The sequence below is a fragment of the Polyodon spathula genome, chromosome 16 (assembly GCF_017654505.1).
Source record: "Polyodon spathula isolate WHYD16114869_AA chromosome 16, ASM1765450v1, whole genome shotgun sequence".
NCBI lineage: Eukaryota > Metazoa > Chordata > Actinopteri > Acipenseriformes > Polyodontidae > Polyodon > Polyodon spathula.
Window position 1 is genome coordinate 36,015,440 of NC_054549.1, and position 16,985 is coordinate 36,032,424.

The 16,985-nt window shown below is 36.0% G+C and overlaps 1 protein-coding gene across 1 annotated transcript in view; it reads left to right on the forward strand.

The window, feature by feature from the left end:
• Positions 1-5,204: 5,204 nt before the first annotated feature.
• LOC121329136 (voltage-dependent calcium channel subunit alpha-2/delta-3-like) overlaps positions 5,205-16,985 on the forward strand; it is a 141,985-nt gene continuing 130,204 nt past the window's right edge. The window contains exons 1-2 of the mRNA XM_041274516.1: positions 5,205-6,370; positions 6,704-6,785. Coding sequence (XP_041130450.1) covers positions 6,255-6,370; positions 6,704-6,785 — 198 coding nt within the window. The 5' untranslated portion in view covers positions 5,205-6,254. The remainder of the gene's footprint in view (positions 6,371-6,703; positions 6,786-16,985) is intronic.

Below are 16,985 nucleotides of genomic sequence, written 5' to 3' on the forward strand. Positions count from 1 at the left end.
TAGTTGCCACTGTAGATTTTTTTCTTTGAAAAATGTTTAAAGTTTACAGAGAGGCTAAGTGTGCATTCTGGATTTATGCTCAAGATCAAGTCCTCTGTGAAAGTATTACCTGTATGACTTCTGGGGTAAATGCCAGCTGAAAAGTACTTCTTCTCGATTCCACTATAGGGTCTTTGATCTTTTAGCTTAGCCTAGGTTGCATTGTCATATAGCTGCAAGGTTATCTGTTCAAGTTTTGGTCCCGGTGAATGAAGTAAAAAGGTGTTGAAATACCAGATTTGTCTGTGCCGATTGGGAATACGCTGGCACTGTATGCCACCAACTTTTAATGCTGGATTAGCATTGAGGATAACAAATATATACATTCAAACTGTTTTGCATGCAAAGAATATCACATATTGCCGACAAGGCTGTCTGTTTTATTAGCTCACCTTTAAACATCTGTGCCAGTCGTTGATCTATCACATTGGCACTGGGGAACAGGCATAAATAAAACATGGCCATTTTTTTCTTTTCACAGGGCTGTGCTGTAATCTGCAAAGTGCATTGTGATTATTTCTAGGTAATTATCTCAGTAGCGCACTTACATCTCTGAAGGTAGAACATTTATATGCACTGTTCAGGGTGAAAGAAAATTAGGCTATTCCGTTTGATGATGCAAGCTTTCTGTGCTGACATGTTGACAAAAGCGAACCTGTAGCCCTTGTGGCTCGCGAAGGGAGCAGCTCTGGGTACTCTGTGTCAGTTATTACCGTGCTTCTGGTCCTTGGACTGCCATCCACTCCCAGTGCCCCAAAGCCTGGGTTTATTAGGGTTGTTTTAAATGCACTGTAATTATAACCTGCTGCTGAGAGGTTCAAAGAACCATTTTACAGCATGAAAATGGTACAGAATTATGGCTTCTTGTTGGCCATGCATGTTCAAGAAAAAATATAAAAGGAGCTGTGATATATGTATACATACACTGAACAAAAATATAAACGCAACATGCAACAATTTCAAATATTTTATTGAGTTACAGTTCATATAAGGAAATCAGTCAATTGAAATAAATTCATTAGGCCCTAATCTATGGATTTCACATGACTGGGAATACAGATATGCATCTGTTGGTCACAGATACCTTAAAAAAAAAAAGTAGGGGTGTGGATCAGAAAACTAGTCAGTATCTGAAGTGACCACCATTGGCTTTGTGCAGCATGACACATCTCCTTCGCATAGAGTTGATCAGGCTGTTGATTGTGGCCTGTGGAATGTTGTTCCACTCCTCTTCAATGGCTGCGCGAAGCTGCTGGATATTGGCGGGAACTGGAACATGCCGTTGTACACGTCGATCCAGAGCATCTCAAACATGCTCAATGGGTGACATGCCTGGTGAGTATGCAGGCCATGGAAGAACTGGGACATTTTCAGCTTCCAGGAATTGTGTACAGATCCTTGCGACATGGGGCCGTACATTATCATGCTGAAACATGAGGTGATGGCGGCGGATGAATGGCACGACAATGGGCCTCAGGATCTCGTCACGGTATCTCTGTGCATTCAAATTGCCATCGATACAATGCAATTGTGTTCGTTGTCCATAGCCTATGCCTGCCCACAGTTTCATCAGCTGTCTGAGTGGCTGGTCTGGCTGACGTTGTTACACGTGGTCTGCGGTTGTGAGGCCAGTTGGACGTACTGCCAAATTCTGTAAAACGACATTGGAGGCGGCTTATGGTAGAGAAATTAACATTCAATTCTCTGATAACAGCTCTGGTGGACAATCCTGCAGTCAGCATGCCAATTGCATGCTCCCTCAAAACTTGAGACATCTGTGGCATTGTGTTGTGTGACAAAACTGCACATTTTAGAGTGGCCTTTGTCCCCAGCACAAGGTGCACCTGTGTAATGATCATGCTGTTTAATCAGCTTCTTGATATGCCACACATGTCAGGTGGATGGATTATCTTGGCAAAGGAGAAATGCTCACTAACAGGGATGTAAACAAATTTGTGCACAAAGTTTGAGAGAAATAAGCTTTTTGTGCATAAGGAAAATTTCTGGGATCTTTTATTTCAGCTTATGAAACATGGGACCAACACTGTATATGTTGTGTTTATATTTTTGTTCAGTGTGTGTGTTTAGAATGAGGAACTGCTCAAATGCAGCAGGTAGGATTCAACAGGCTCAGATAATGCCAGGATAATTCTTATACTGTGTGTTCTCAAAATACTGAATCTATGAGCCTACAGTTCGGATTCATTTAGGAGAATGTGCTGGGTACAAAGCTAATGTAAAGTTATTTTTTTGTTTTTCATAGTTTGAACTGCGTGACAGATCTGATATTCCTCACATTGTGGGAAGGGTATACCAGGATACAGTTCTGTGAAAATACAGTATTTTTCAGTATCCCCCAAAGAGGAGGCATGCTGTCATAACATGCATCCTTTTTCTCCTCTCTTATTAGTATTAACTATGTTATCACTGGCCCTGACACGCTGCTGCTGCTTGGTAGTGCATAATCACTTCATGCACTGTAGTTTAAGCTCACTCCAGTGCTCTGGCTGTAATCAAACTACGTGACTTACAGCAAAGTTACTAGTATGCAGCAGTCAGTCTGTAGTGTTGCATGTTAAATATTTGCTATGTGCTTGCAGTTTTATTAGTGAATGCATGTACTCTAAAATCGAGATATTAATTACTGTTAATGCATAATATTTTTGGGGAATATCATACAGGTAGCTGTAAACCACAGTATAGTGCATAAAGCACACACACCTTAAGATTCATTTCTGAATGCAAATGCAAAGAGTGAAATAAATGAGTTCGGTTAAGCCACTACACTGAATGCCGAGACGTTCAAACACTGGCATACAGGGAATTCTGTTTCAGATCTGCGATTAAAAAAAGGCAGCAAGTCATTTGAGTTTAAAATGATGAATGCAATGTTAAAATTGTACATCGTATGAACAATTTCTGTTGAATAAGGTAATGTGCAGTAATTTAGATCAACACGTTGTTTTTGTTTTACGTAACATATAGGCGATCTATGGGCTTGAGAGATTTACCCCCTTTAACCTATATCTGTTAGTGTATTCCTACAGTGTGGTGTTCTGAGTAGTCGCTCTGACGTGCGTTTCTTACAAGGTCCAGCAGGGGGTGCACTGTAAACACCTGGAGGGAGATCTATATATGACCCGAGGGCGTAAGGTTTTAAATAAAGCTGAGTGTTGGAATAATGGAAAGGTAATTATAGTTATTATATTGTCTCAAGTAAAACCCTCTGCTTGAATCCATGTTGGAATAGCGGTTGACCTGTTTTTCATACTGAGAAAATCCGATATTGACTCTAAACGAATGATCTCCTCCGTGCACAAAGTGACAAAACAACAGGAGCTTTGAATAATGGAGTCTGATTAGGAGTAACGGCTGTGAAGAGATTCCCAGGACAGAATTATCACCCTTCTTGTTTTCTGTTGATCTGAAAGGAGATGAGTTTACCATCCCTTACTGTCTCGGGGGGACGCGGTGTGTTATCGTAGAAGGGAATTTTAACAGTCTGCCAGATGAGGCACACCGGAAATCTGGATTACTGTAATGGCCCAAAGTATGTGTGCATTAGTGTGCGTTTTTAAATATCCAGTAAACAATGGAGTACACTGTAAAAAACAAATATGGTGTAACTTTAACATTTTGTGCACGGTAACTGTCAATTTACAGTTTTTCATTTGTTTGTTTGTTTATTATTTTATCCGTGTTGCGGTTAGTATACCTACACGCTAGCACACGCTGTGCTGTCCTTCAACATAGCTCTATTAAATAAACTCAGATAAACGCAATCACAAGTTGAACACGAATATTTATTTATTGGTTAGATTAAAATATGTTCTAAGATAACTAAAAAAAATGCCATTATTTCTGCTGTGTGTGGCTCGTAGACACAATATGAAATTAAGAAATATGACCGGTTCTAGTCACAAAAGCTGCCGCTGTCCGTCTCCAATGGTGCTGAAAGTAACATCGTCTTATTATTCAGTGGCGCTAAGACGACATCAATTGTGAGACTTATGTTGAACACAATTTTAATTTGTATGACGAATACTAATAATAATAATAATAATAATAATAATAATAATAATAATGTAGGCTACCACTTAATGTGTATATTAAATAGATGTACACTTATTAGGAATGCGACTTTTTTTAGTGGTTCTTTTCTTGAATGACTAAGCCAATGCATCTCAAAGATGCTGTACACTATATATAGCAGCACAAATAGTCATTCTTAGTTGAATTCAATGCATTGCATTTTTTTACACCACATGTTCTAGTTACAATAAAAAGACAAGCATTTCCTTAAGCTGGCTGTTAGCCATACTCTGGAAGACGTGTCATTTTTGGAGTTTTGTGTTGCAAATATGTTTTTTTTTTTTAAATAAAGCTGAGTTAAAGAAAACGAAAAGGTGTATTCGTTTCCCCCGCGTTATCATTCAGAAATTGAAATGCAAACCACAATAACATTCACATTTTAGACGCTGTGTCTTTAAAAAAAAAAAAAAAAAAAAAGTTTATTTTTCCTTCACCACAACATGAAAAATAGTAAATTGTCATATCTTAATTCTCATTCGTACTGAACGCTATTATAATCTGCTTTCATAACTTGACCGCTTTTATTATAATATACAGGCTATTACTTAGTCTAATGACCCTCTAATCCGGCGATCTGTAAATGAACAATAATATACTGCACAAATAAACCCGTAGGCTACAATAAATGCATACTGTATCGTTATTTTGAAATACTTGCGAACATACGTAGTTTAGTATAATACGCTTTCATTTCAGGGGAGCTGCCAACTGCCATGTCGCTGTGAATGTTATCCCGTACTTCCTGTAGATGAGAATACAATGATTACGCATCTTTTACAGCAGTTCTTTGGTTGAGGAATGCGTATGTATCGAAGCAGATACCGTACATAAAACAGATTCTACATTTGTAACAGGAAAAAGGGGTCGTACAAACTCGCTTGCCAGTGAGAAATTTTCCTAACGGTCAACCAAAGCTAAACTAAATAGCGTGTGTTATATATATATATATATATATATATATATATATATATATATATATATATATATATATATATATATATATATATATATATATATATACCAAGTGAAACCAAGTGATTCCTAGGCTACACAAGCACAACATGAATAATTTATTCACAGGCTCGAGTCACTTAGGTCGCATTGATTTACTTATGCTGCATTTCCTTTCAATCACAAAGCCTTTTAAGTCGATCCTTCGGATGTAAGTATGGGAGCTTTTCCACAGGGCGTGAAAAGAAGTGAAGCTGGAGTCCTACTACGCAGCACAAGGACTCGTCGCACACGATAGGCAACGTGGAGACAAGAAAGACGAGTCTGGGGAAATATTGGATACCAACATTCTGTTCGCTGAAGATGGCCATGACGCGTCAAAAGTAGTTTTATTTTATGAGTGCTAAACTTCTTGATTTTCTTCAGCGTAACCCAATCTGTCGTGATGTAGCTTGTGCAGTGTGCGTTTCACACAGCCACAAGGCAACTATTTTGTCAGCTCCTGGGAAACAATTTTGACTCCCATCAGCTCACCATCTCTCTCTCTTCTTCTCCCCCCTCCCCCGGCTTTCATCAGCACTTTTCCATTAATGCCTGGCTGCTCCAGTGAACCTGCACTACTGCATGACTTGATGTGGGATGAAAGCCGAGGGGTGGGGGTTTATCAGTATAATAACCCATAACAGGACCTACTGGCGCTTTTCCCAGTCGTGAAGTGACGGTGATTTGCAAGAAGAAAACGCGTCTTAGAAATCAATATATAAACTCTCACTTTCTGTACTGTCTAGCAGATAAAAGGGCACTTCGGAGCAGCAGTAGGTCACCTCTGCTTTCCTAACGTACTTTGCTTACTGCTGCTGGAGTTGTATTGAACTGAACTACATACAGTCTGCAGCATTGAACTGCTAGCACAAACACAGACCGCAATCAAGAAGGCAGCCAAGGACGCGGCGAAAAACAAAACCATCTCCTACAATTAGTGACACTCTTGCAGGACTAAAGACATGAATGGACAACTGTGATTTCTTCAAGGCAGCTTCTTCGGTCGCTCTTTTTTTTTTTTTTTTTTTACAATTACCGTACACGATAAAAAAAAAATCAGCACTATCTACAACAGAATCACCCTCACACTACTGGTCTATCTAACAAATTGGACAGGAGCAAACAGAACGATGCTGGGGAATTCGAGCATCTCGCGTGTGTTTTTTGGTTTCCACTTTATTTGGATAATATTTTGGCTGACGTTGGTGGACGTTGCCAGGTCCCAGCAGCCGATCCCTCTGTCTGTGTAAGTCTTAAGTAGTTGGAAGTTGTACTCTCAGCAGTTAAAGAGAAGGAGTTTTTAAAAAGAACTTTGAAACACAAAGTGCACCTGGAAACGCATCTAAATTGGTGTTTCAAATACAATCTAAATGTTTCTACACAACCGTAATGCACGTGTGACGCAATAAGTGTCTTTATTCTCTGTAATACATTAATTACACATTTTATTGTATGAAATGCACAGGTGATTATATTCTTTAATTCAATGTAGACAGTGTGACAGTTTGAAATACTATTGCAAACGTTACTGATTTCACTCTGCTCAGCATTTACTTTTTTTATTATTTATTTTTTATAGTGTCAAGTTATGGGCCTCTGCGTTTGGAGGAGAAATCAAATCAATTTCAGCCAAATACTCGGGTTCACAACTCCTACAGAAGGTATGTTCTGATATTGTTAATTGCATTGAATCAAAATTAATTGCATTGAATGAAAATGTACCAGTATCTCTGGAATTGTGTGCTTTCTTAAAGACACGTTCATCCATTTGCGCCATTTACGCCATTTACGCGTATTGTTTCTATCAATTTCAGGTCAGGCTTTTCCAGATGTGCAAATTTAAGGCCTAGATTAGAACAGTATATTATTTAATCTGCTTGTTATTCTAGTAAGGCATAGCAAAAAAAAAAAAAAAAAAAAAAAAAAAATACTTCAGTGTGTTTGAGCAAGGTAGACAGAACTGTAGTTTTGCTCAGTTGTGCTTTTAAATAGTTTTCTCCAAGTCAGCAAAATTTGTTTGTTCCTTCCCTTTGGAAAACACAATCCTTTAAAAACACAAGGGCTCATTGCTTTAGCTAGCTGATGACCCAGTTGTGAAGGCAACCATTTAACATGTACAGTATGCACATATCTGCCTATAGATTGCTACAAACTGTATATATTTTCACCCATCTGTACATACTACTAGTTCAAGTAAGCAGTTACTTCCTGGAATGAGCTCCTACTGCTTTGCATATGCTAATTTAGAAACTGGCCCTATAGTTTTAAAAGCTTTGCTATTTAAAATATGAGTCTTTTTATACATTACATATGCTAATTTTAGTGTGCCTTAGTTAGGCTTAGAAATATTATGTGTCATATTTGATTAGAGAGTCGTGCTAACAAACAGGAAGATATTCAATGACTTGCAGTTCATAATTGTAGCTTTGTGGTACAGCATAGGGTTTTTTTTAAATACAGTAATCTGACTGACACACAATATCTATCTAGCAGGTTGTGGTGGACTGTAGTGGGGAAGACATACCCTAGTATTGTGTTTCATCACTGCAGTCTCACAATCCCATTATTCCCCGATCACCAGGACCCTGTGCTGGGATGTATTACATCATTACAGATAAGCTGGATGAGCGTGGTTATCTCCTCGTTCAGCTGCACAGCTGGGCATTATCGTGGTGCTGCGCTGCACTGCATAGACTTGAAAAATGGGACAGAGTCTATTAAATTCAAATGAGGGCTGGGAATTTATTGTAAAACCCTTGATAAAAAAGTGCATCTTTTCTCATTTAAATTTAAATAGAGGCCATTGTGTTAATAAATTGTAGCACCATGAAATGAACCTACTGAGTTGGTATGAATGCTGGCTGTAAATAAACTAGGACCTGTTAAGGAAGAAGAAAGATATTTGCTGCTGTACATGGTAACACTTTAAAATGAGCATCTGTAAATGTAATTACCTACTCTATAAACATGTGCTAGTTATATTAATATTTCCTCCTTTGGGTATCTTTTTACTGCACATTCTACAGGTATTCATAATCCTACTGAAGACCAAATGAGTACAAATTCACCATAAGCAATTGTTTTGAATGAAGTTCAGGAACAACAAACAATTAATGCTTCTACAGTACTGTGTATATAGTATTGCACATAGCTATTAAGACATGTGGAGTTGTGTTTGAGAGAAAACCAATGCATAATTTAGTGTGATCTTTCTGAAGTATGTAAAGCCATTGCAGAGTTTGTGAAAGAATAGCACTGAGATCCAGGCTGTCTGATCCAGGTCACTAGTAGCTTGGGAAGAGTTCATCATTCTCAGCATCCTTTCTGAGTAGTATAAGAGTTTAAATGGGCTGTGGTCTCAATTAGGAGGGTAACAGGATAATGGGTCCCTTGTGACAGAGATTTGCTTTTTTATGGCCAAATAATAAATTAAGAATAGGCTGGATAGATTAGAACCTACTTAATTTTTTCTTCTCGGGGGTTTATAGTTGAGCAATACTTGTTTAGGATTGTTGCTGCTAACATTCATATTTGAATTGAAGACTTTGTTTTGGGATAAGTATCCATCTATTTACAATGTGAATAATTTAAGGAGGTAAAATCTTTTTTCATTTTATTCATGAGATACACAGACAGTTATTTTGTTTGGCTAAAAATAAAAAAAATAAAATGTTTTTTTTTTAAAAGCCAATAGTCTTATTATAGATTATAATAATGTATAAAGGAACATACAGAATTCTTTGAATATTAATAATGTTCCTATTTTACCTGGTTAGAAAAAAAGGTTCATATTTCAAAGCAGAAATATGTTTTTTATTACATCATTTCTAAATCTAAGAAACATGCTAAAATAGAGCTAATATAAATTCATTCTTTTCAGTTTACATGACCGAATAGCAGTGGATTAAGATTGAGATCATAATCTTATATATTAATTAGTTATTATTAAATATAAATGTGTGCAAGCATCATCGACACTATTGTTCGAGAGTAGAAGAAAAAAAGGAAAGAGAAGAATTTGCTACACTTAACACAATTAAGAGATTTACAAATAAAAAAGACACTGCTACACTTAAATCATTTTTCTGCACTGTGTATTTTTTTTTAGAAGCGCTTTCTTTTTTTTGTGGCAATTTAAGTCTTTCATATTTAATGTATCACTTGGTATATTCTTTAATTGATTATTTTTTCCTACATTATTAATGCTTGAAAACCAATGCCGAGATGTAAAAATAGGATTTTTTTTTTTTTAATTTGACACAAATACTCCCCACCCCCAGACTATCCAAGTTTGCTCAACAGCCTTCATCTTAAGCGTAAAAGGTTCATGTTGGGAAAGGAAGAAAAGATTTTATTGGTGGCGTGGCTAATTCGTAGAATTTTTCCAGCTGTCATGAAGATTTGGCCTCATAAAAGAAGCTGTCAGCCTCCTGCTGAATGCACATGCTTGCACCACAGAGTAGTTGGCAAACTCTGCTGTGATAACTGCTGCTGTTCTTCTAGAATTCAAATATAAATGAGCTTGCTTTGCTGTTCCCCATCAGACCACTTCCAGGTATGGGAAGTGACAGATTCTGCTCCGTCTCCAGACCCACCAACCTTGCGGTGCGTGGTACGTTTGGAAGAGGATTGGTTTCTGACAAGTTCCATTGCTATGCAGAATCTCACCCACAATAAACACAGAACAAATCATTGAAATTAAAACATCACTGTTTATGAGGACTCTGTTTAGAAATCGAATGTAATTTTTGCTGTTATTAATTTACCATAGTTTAGCATACAGCAATGGAGGGGAAGATTTGTTTTGCTTGTTTGTTTAACCTCAAAATAATGCAAGAGAAATAGATAATGACCCTATGCTGTGGGCCACTAAAATTGTTTCAAAGTATTTCTTATCATCATCATCATCATCATCATCATAATAATAATAATGTCTTAGCAGATATCCTTACCCAGGGTGACTTACAGTTGTATACAAAACTACATATCAAGAATTACAGTGCAATTAAGAGCAAGATATAAAATACAATGACTACAGTCCTTATTATTATTATTATTATTATTATTATTATTGTTAATACGTTATAGAGACTGGATCATATTACCTCCAATTGCAAGCATCAAGTTTTAGGAAAACTCATTTATAAAAAAACCAACAGAATTGAAGTCAGAGTAGCTAATGATAAAATATTAATGTAATACAGTAGAGAAGAGAAGTTACCTTTCACATTCTGTTTGAATAAATATGAATAAAGCAAAAGCTGCTCCTGGAGCAACTGCTGTGTAAATTATGACATTATTAAAGAAAGAGGTGAAAAAAAAATCATGTTGGAATTCACCGTGAATTCAAAATACATTCTTTAAACAAGTAAGAGTAATGCTACACCTGATGCCTTTAGTTTAAAATATTGCAAGATAACAAGTCATTGATGCTAATTGCTGGGGATTCAGGAGAACATAGATTTCTAAAATAATTTGCTATCGGTTACCATCATTCTCTCCCCAATAGTAAACAGTATTCTTAAATAAAATGTATAATTTTACTATATTATATATATATATATATATATATATATAAGTTATATATATATATAATATATATTATCCAATTATAAAATATATGTGTCTGTATGATGCTGTTGATTATATAAACAGACCAAGTATTACAACTAATACAGATTTTTAAATTCTAATTGATGTTTTCTTTTATCAGAATTCAATACTGCAAAGTAATACCAAGTTTTAGAACAGAAGAAGGACATGTTAGGGATTCCCATAATGTACCCTAACCATAACTCATTATTTTGATATGTTCCAGTCCAGGGCAAGTGCATTCAAACACACCCTCCGAGTTGTGCAAATGCTTTTTTGTGAATTTAAAATAGAGTTTGCACTGTGTTTAATGGGGTGTGTCTGGATAGCAGGTGCTGCTGGATGCATTCTGAACCGTGTGTGTGTGTGTGTGTGTGTGTGTGTGTGTGTGAGTGCGTGTGCTGAACAAATCCACCGTTTCAGAGAAGCAAGGGGCCATGTTGTACTGCTGATTGTGCAGCATTGTGTGTGACCCCTCCCCCCACAATGTTGTATTAAAAAGTCATTTCATATTGGAAAATGCATGTATTTCAAGGTTAAATGTCCCAAGTCCATGCAGATGCTCAAAAGGCAGACTGGTCCTTCAATAGCTGTATCCTTTGAGAAGCTGGGATTATGGTGATTAACCTTAAAGCATCCCCTGATCAATAGTTTCCATTGGCAGTCCTTATGCAAATGACCTTACCCATAAAATGCGAAACTAAACAAATATTTACACTTGAGACAATGCAGCATTAATGTGGTTCAGGAGTTAAAACAATAGCCCAGGCTATCTCAAGCTATTAGTTTACAAAAAAAAAAGGAACAGTAGTCTTAGGGTTAGCATTTGTTTTTAGATTACTGGACAGCCCTTGAAACACATGTTTCCTTTCACAGACTTTACCAGTATAAGAACAGTACATTAATACTAATGGCTGAAACTATACAGAACTTCAAGCAGCTTCATAATGTTAACATCTGCAAGCATAAAGGCTGTGTTATTAAAACTGTTGGTACAGTATTTTTCAGCTAATACTCAAGTCAGGGTTTGTTAACATGTGGATTTAATCGGCTTCTATAGATGAACACTGTCACATTACTAGACATGGTGTTTGACATCTTCATTGTCCCGGCTTTATTTATACTGGGGCTGTTCTTGATACAGTTTCTCCAGCTGCTTATAAACATAGGCATATTCAATGTGTACTGTACTGTATATGCAAATGTGCCGATTGCTTTTCATGCCAGTTTCAATGGCTGTGAGGGGGTCTTCTGTAATAAGGTAATCCACATTATCCAAGCTGCTGGTTTTCATAAGTACTAAATCTTACAATTGACAGGGGAGACATTAAATACTCAACCATGTGATATTACTGTACATTCTGAGGATGCTTGTCAAATGACTTGGGAAAACTGTGACACCAACATTCAAGAGCATGGATAAGAAAACACAACGCATATATATATAGATGTTACGTTTTTAGATTTTATTATTATTATTTTTATTATTAGTAGTAGTAGTATTACTTTAAGTCCTTCCAGAAGTTTCCCATGGTATTTTTTCAGTTTACCATGCCTTTACCATAGTTATACTATGCATTTTCCATAGTTTGCTCTGGTTTTCCATGTTTATTAATATGTTTTACGATACCTCGGTATTATTTACGATGCTTATCTATGCTTTACCATGCTTTATTACACTTTGCTATGCTTTTACTATGGGAAACTTTTAAAAGGGGAGCTTGTTAATTATATAATTAGTTTACCAGTCCTTTTTGTGTGATATGATCCATGTGCTAACACGTTATTCAGCTGTTTAACAATAGTAAAGTGATCAGTAAAGGGTTAACAAATAGACTAGAATGTAACAACTTCTGTATTCCATATTTAAAAACAGATGGGGGCCAGTGTACTGTATGAACAGAATTAGTATTTTACTTACACATACAGTGTTACAGTAGCTTGATGTAATCGGGTCAGCTGTGTTTAAGAAGGGCATTTTAGTTTGCCGACAGTAAGAAAATAACTCTCAGTGAGAATTTTGACTGTTACTATTAATGATGTTGGATTAGCACATTCTCATTCACCTAATTTTCCAGTAAAATAAATATGATTTTCATTTAATAATCCAGAAAATTACAAACAATTGCCTAAAAAAAACCCAAAATGTTGCAGACAAGTTAAATCTTTGTTAAAATGTTTATTTATTGAAGTTCTGATAGCTAATTCAGCTATGTAGACTTCAGGGTGGGCAATATATTTTGCCCCGGCAGCTCTGCTGACCAGAATAACATTTTTTAGGAAAAAAAAAATTAAAATACCTGGTAATGCCTCTGAGTGAGTGCAAGTGGAGTGATTTGAGTTTTGTGACTCAAATCACTCCTCAGATAATTATATAAAAAACAATTCCTGCAGAATTGTGCAAGTCCTTTGCAGAAAATCGACTTTCTATTTTGCAGATTCTTAAGAAAATCCACTGCCGATTTCTGTTGGGACTATATAGTAGTTATTTCATAGAGTTTGAAAGCTTGATGCTAAATTCCCTGCCAGAGAAAACTGCTGAATAATTGCATTCACAATTCTTTTATATCGCTGATGTATTCTCAGTCTGTAAATATTATGCTATTTGTAAGTGTAACTGTAGCTTTTAAGATTTTCATATTGTGGGGTTGAAAGATGCAAATGCAAAAGCAAAGGGTTTTGCAAGCAGCACACATCTCTGAGCAGGATGTTAAATCTATCTGCGTGCCATCATCACCTTGGAAGGGAGAAAAATATTCCTTAGGAACTGTTGAATTGAAATATATCAGTATCATAATAGTTCTGCTTTTCTTTAATCGCTGTTTAAAAAATAAATAAATAAAAAAAAATAATAATGTATCGCCAGTTGTGAATGACTTTTGTACAAAATAGCAAACTGTGTAAGATGATATGACGCCACTGGATGCAGATAGTCAATTGCTTGCAGCCATAACAGACAGCTATTCTGTTAGACACCTACCAGTTTCCATTATCACTGGGAATTTCTATTACCACTGTATGATAAAATGACAAATGCTGAAGAAGAATAAGTTTCTACTTGAGGTGTTTTAAAGGGATACCCACAGTTTGAAACAAGCATGTGTGCATTGAAAGCTGTTGAAACCCTAAGGTTTCGCCGTTCTCTTATTAATAATAATAATAATAATAATAATAATAATAATAATAATCTTTATTTTTATATAGCGCCTTTCATAGAGGACCACCATCACAAAGCGCTTTACAAGATACGAGACTAGAGTGTGTGAACTATGCATCAGCTGCAGGGTCACTTATAGCAACGTCTCACCTGAAAGACGGAGCACAAGGAGGTTCAGTGACTTGCTCAGGGTCACATAATGGGTCAGTGAGTGAGCATAGAAAGACAACTTAATACTTTTTACAACCCCCTAAATGAAATGACTGAGTCGTTCATGTTATGTTTAATTGTTCATTTAAATACGGTTTACATGAGTTTTTACAGCTATTTTTATCGTGAGAAAGTGATCTACCCTGTCCTTAAATTCATCTACGAAAAGGATGTCCTTTTGCTGTTTCACAATGTATTCGCGTCACAACGTCACAAAGTCATGACTGTAGAGTTGATTTTCAAGTGCATGTAAACCAAGCCTGTGTCCCATGCTGCAATTACATTTGTTCTGCAATTTTTACGAAATATATTTAAAGACCTGCTGGGATGCAGTTTACAGGAATTTCCTGTCTCCAACTACACTGGTAATTTACAAAGCTAGAATGTTAATCAGTGATGTTGTTTTGACAAAACAACTGCATGCAACTAGATATGACTAATATGTACATACAGCATATTCTTAGACTGCCTAGACTCAATTTTTCAAGCTAATATACTTTACATAGTATGACAATAAACACATATATACTGTACAGTATTATATTCATATTCATATTCATACAGGCTCTTTAGCACTAGCCCTATTTGTAAAGCTTTTAAAAGCTTTGAGGGTCACTGCAAGCTAGATTGTTTCTCAGCAAACATGAATTCAGCCTGTAAAATGATGCCCCTAAAAGACTGTGCATTTACTAAATATGCATAGGATGGCATAAAAGCAGCAATCAAAAGCCATCATTAGCATATCATTAAATGTATTAGCTGTCTTTCACCCAGCAGCATTATTACTCAATGAAAAGTGGAGCCCAGGTGCTTTGGAATGGTTTTCCACTAAACATACAAGCTCTTTCCTTCCATGTTCAGTTTTCATCTTGTCGATTTTGCTTTGAGCCTCGGGGAAGCTCCTTTTAATGATTTGATCTAAACAGAGAAAGGAGCTAAACTATTATCTGTTTATGCAGATATATATATATATATATATATATATATATATATATATATATATATATATATATATATATATATATAATATATATATATTTTAGCAAAGTAAAATCTAAATGTATTATACCAGATTTGTGCTGAATGTTGAAATTAATTTGCTGGGGGGTGTTTTCTGTTGGCTAGGCTGCCCTATTCTTTGCAATATTTAATCACTCTGGTTGTATCACTACATTAAATGTCTGTGCACAAAGGATGCAATGTGCTGATTTTGAGATACTGTAGGTGTTTATTGCTGTAGTTTCTTCACATCGGCACTTGGTGGCAGAATACGCGAGACCTGGGGAGCAGCTACTGCAGAAGAGTTTCAAAAAGTGTTACAAGTAAAAAGCCTACTTTCTGTTCCAAGAGTGGAAACCCATTATCTTAGCAAGAATATGCTTGTTTATTCAAAAAAAGAAAAATGTGCCTTTTAAATTCACAATGTGCTTTGAAGGGGGGAAAAAGGGTATATTATGAAAGAAACCGGGATTTATTCAGTTTATCTCAGGGAATGGAAGTGCTGTCGGTGTCCTGATTACTCTACAAAGAAGTGCATTATTTTTTTTATTCAGTTACAGAGTGTATTTATAGTGCCATTTTTATCCTTGTGTTTGCAGATTTTAAGTGGGTGGTTGAAATCATGGATATAAAATTGCATTCGGTTTGAGCCATTTATCTTCTTTAAGCAGCATTTAACATGCGTCCTGTAACCAACTCAAACATATTGTCCTACAATCATGTCCAATTTTATATTATAGTAACAGAATTCCTTTCTGTCTGGGTACTGCATTATTCCTTGGTTGCAGACCTTGTTGACAGACCTTTTTATTAATTGTTTTTAGCAATAAAGCCATATCTGTAGTTTCACTTAACCTTTTAGCTAGAGCAAAAGAATGCTTCATTTTTTTAAATCAACATTTAAAAAGTTATCACACACTCTTGGTTTAAATTGTGGATTTATGTTTTCCTAGAATACTTTTTTTCCCAGCTAAAAGTTAATTGAATTGGCCTCTTAGCAAGCAATACATAACATGTTAAAATGAACTGTTCACATAGCAAAGCGCAACATAAATTAACAAAATAAATTTAGGGTAAGGTGATGACTTTATTTTAACAGTTTGGTAGTTGTAAACTTAGTTCAGACTTCAGTTAGTTAATGTATAATGAAAAAGAAAAATCATTGATGAACTGAAAACTCATTAATGGAAATTGCTAAATTATTTGAATTAAATATTGAAGTAATTTATCCATTTACATTCATGGCTCGTTCAAAGTAAAGACTGACTAGCATGTTTAGAGTCCTGACACCGTGGGATTGTCAAGGTGCAGTGAGCCTGTTTTCATTCTAGTCTTGCTCCCTGAGTTGGACTCTTGGGTTCTTATTCTGTTCCAAAGTAATAAATTCCAGCACATGTGATAAATATCACCCTCGCTACCATACATCATCACTTTCTATTCTGCTTCGCTACTGATCACTGGAGATAAGAACACTGTCAACAGCAGCGCGAATGGAAACCAGCCCAGTCCCTCTGTTATTATCACCAATATATGAATATCCGTCTATTTAGATATTCTATTGGGTAGTAACGACGGTCCTTTGTTTCGCACATATTCTGCTGTGACAATGACAGGTGGGTGGGGGTGGGGGAATTGCAGCCATCGCAGGTGTTTTTAAAGAAGTGTTACAATCTTTGTGGAATACATAGTGTACTCTATACAGTTTTGAGTTTTCATAATGCACTGGCAGTAGGAAAGATTTTCATTCAAATAAATTTCTTTCCTACTGCGAAAATGAGTTACAAGGGAGATGCAGAAAGAAACGTATTCTTTTTTTTCTAAATATCTCTTTGATTTTACAGTTTTGTAGAGACCTCTGCTTGAACATTTGTTTAATGATTTTATATTAAAAAAATTATGTTTA